The sequence below is a fragment of the Apaloderma vittatum genome, unplaced genomic scaffold (genome assembly GCF_000703405.1).
Source record: "Apaloderma vittatum isolate BGI_N311 unplaced genomic scaffold, ASM70340v1 scaffold15208, whole genome shotgun sequence".
NCBI lineage: Eukaryota > Metazoa > Chordata > Aves > Trogoniformes > Trogonidae > Apaloderma > Apaloderma vittatum.
Genome location: NW_009730315.1, coordinates 1 through 1,184, shown reverse-complemented (window position 1 = coordinate 1,184; position 1,184 = coordinate 1). Strand labels below are relative to the sequence as shown.

At 57.2% G+C, this 1,184-nt stretch overlaps 1 protein-coding gene across 1 annotated transcript; it reads right to left on the bottom strand.

Moving 5' to 3' along the window:
• Window positions 1-228: 228 nt before the first annotated feature.
• LOC104277947 (inositol 1,4,5-trisphosphate receptor-interacting protein-like 1) lies at window positions 229-684 on the bottom strand. The gene has a single exon (XM_009874765.1). The coding sequence runs from the start codon at window positions 682-684 to the stop codon at window positions 229-231; it is 456 nt and encodes a 151-aa protein (XP_009873067.1).
• Window positions 685-1,184: the final 500 nt, after the last annotated feature.

Genomic DNA, 1,184 nt, shown 5'->3' with positions numbered 1-1,184 from the left:
GAGGGAGAAAGTTCCGCAAACGTGTCCAAACTCAGTACACACAACTTTCCATCTTAAGGGTGCACTGGGAATTTGTCAAGGTCAATGTCTTCAACCAATGCCAGGTTACCAGCAGTCCAGCTGCTGTCCCTCACAATTCTCCTCCCTCCTTTTCCCTCCCGTATAAAGGCAGTGGTGTGCCATTAGCTGTGACCTCTGCAAACACAGCTCTGGACACAAAGACCTCTTTTAGATGCCATAGAAGAGCAGTCTTTCAAGCTGATCTTGCAGCTCAGTGAACTCACGCAGTGCCTGGCCATGTGCGGCCGGATCATGTGCCAGGTGCTGGAAGAGGTTGACTGGCTCAGCTGTTTGGAGGGCTGGGGGCAAGACGATCTCCTCAGGCATGTTCTTGTTGCCAAAGAAGAAGTGGTTGAGGCATTTGGTCTCCAGACAGCGGCGCAGGTAGCACATGATGTCGTCCAGCCGCAGCAGGAAGTCTTTGCCGCACCAGCCTGACAGGGGTGTGGTGATCAGCAGGTGCATCACAATTGTCTTCAGGGCAGAGGTGGAGAAGCCCGTGCCCACCAGGATGCGGGTGCAGAGGTGCAGGCATCTGAGGGGGAATCTGCCGTGTGGGGCCTGCCTGGTCTGTTCACATGCCTGAAGACCTTTGCCTCCGCCACAGCGTAGCTCTGGGGCCATGTTGTGCTCAGGGTTAAGGCAGCCTCTGGAGTCTGGCTGCTCAGGAAGATGTCTGAGTCACCTTGCTGCACCCCAAAAAACAGCTCAGCCACGAGGGTCCCCTTGCAGGCATTTGTCAGCTGCAGCTTGCAAGAACGGCTGGAGGGCAGCACCTTCATATCGAAGCACTGTGCCTGAGGCAGGAGGAGCCAAGCTAACGAACCAGTGGCCAGTTCCGTGGTCGGCTAGGTGGGAGCCGGTGCAGAGGGTGCCTAGGAAGCTGGCAGCCTCATTGGTCCTCAGCTTCTTTTTGGGGTTGTGGAGGAAACACAGTGTGTCCTCCCCCAGTGAACCTGTCGCGCAGCTGCACACCAGCTCCACACGAACGCGGGAGTCCTTGGCTGGCATCTCCCCCCTAGTGCTCAACTCCAGGTGGAAGACGTGCTCCCGGGGAGGCTTCAGGGGCACAAGCAGGGAGTAGACAATCTCGTCGTCGTCGTCACAGGGACTCCAGCCTTCAA

Coding starts and splice junctions, on each gene's coding strand:
- LOC104277947 (XM_009874765.1), bottom strand. CDS start 684: ATGGCCCCAGAGCTACGCTGTGGCGGAGGCAAAGGTCTTCAGGCATGT.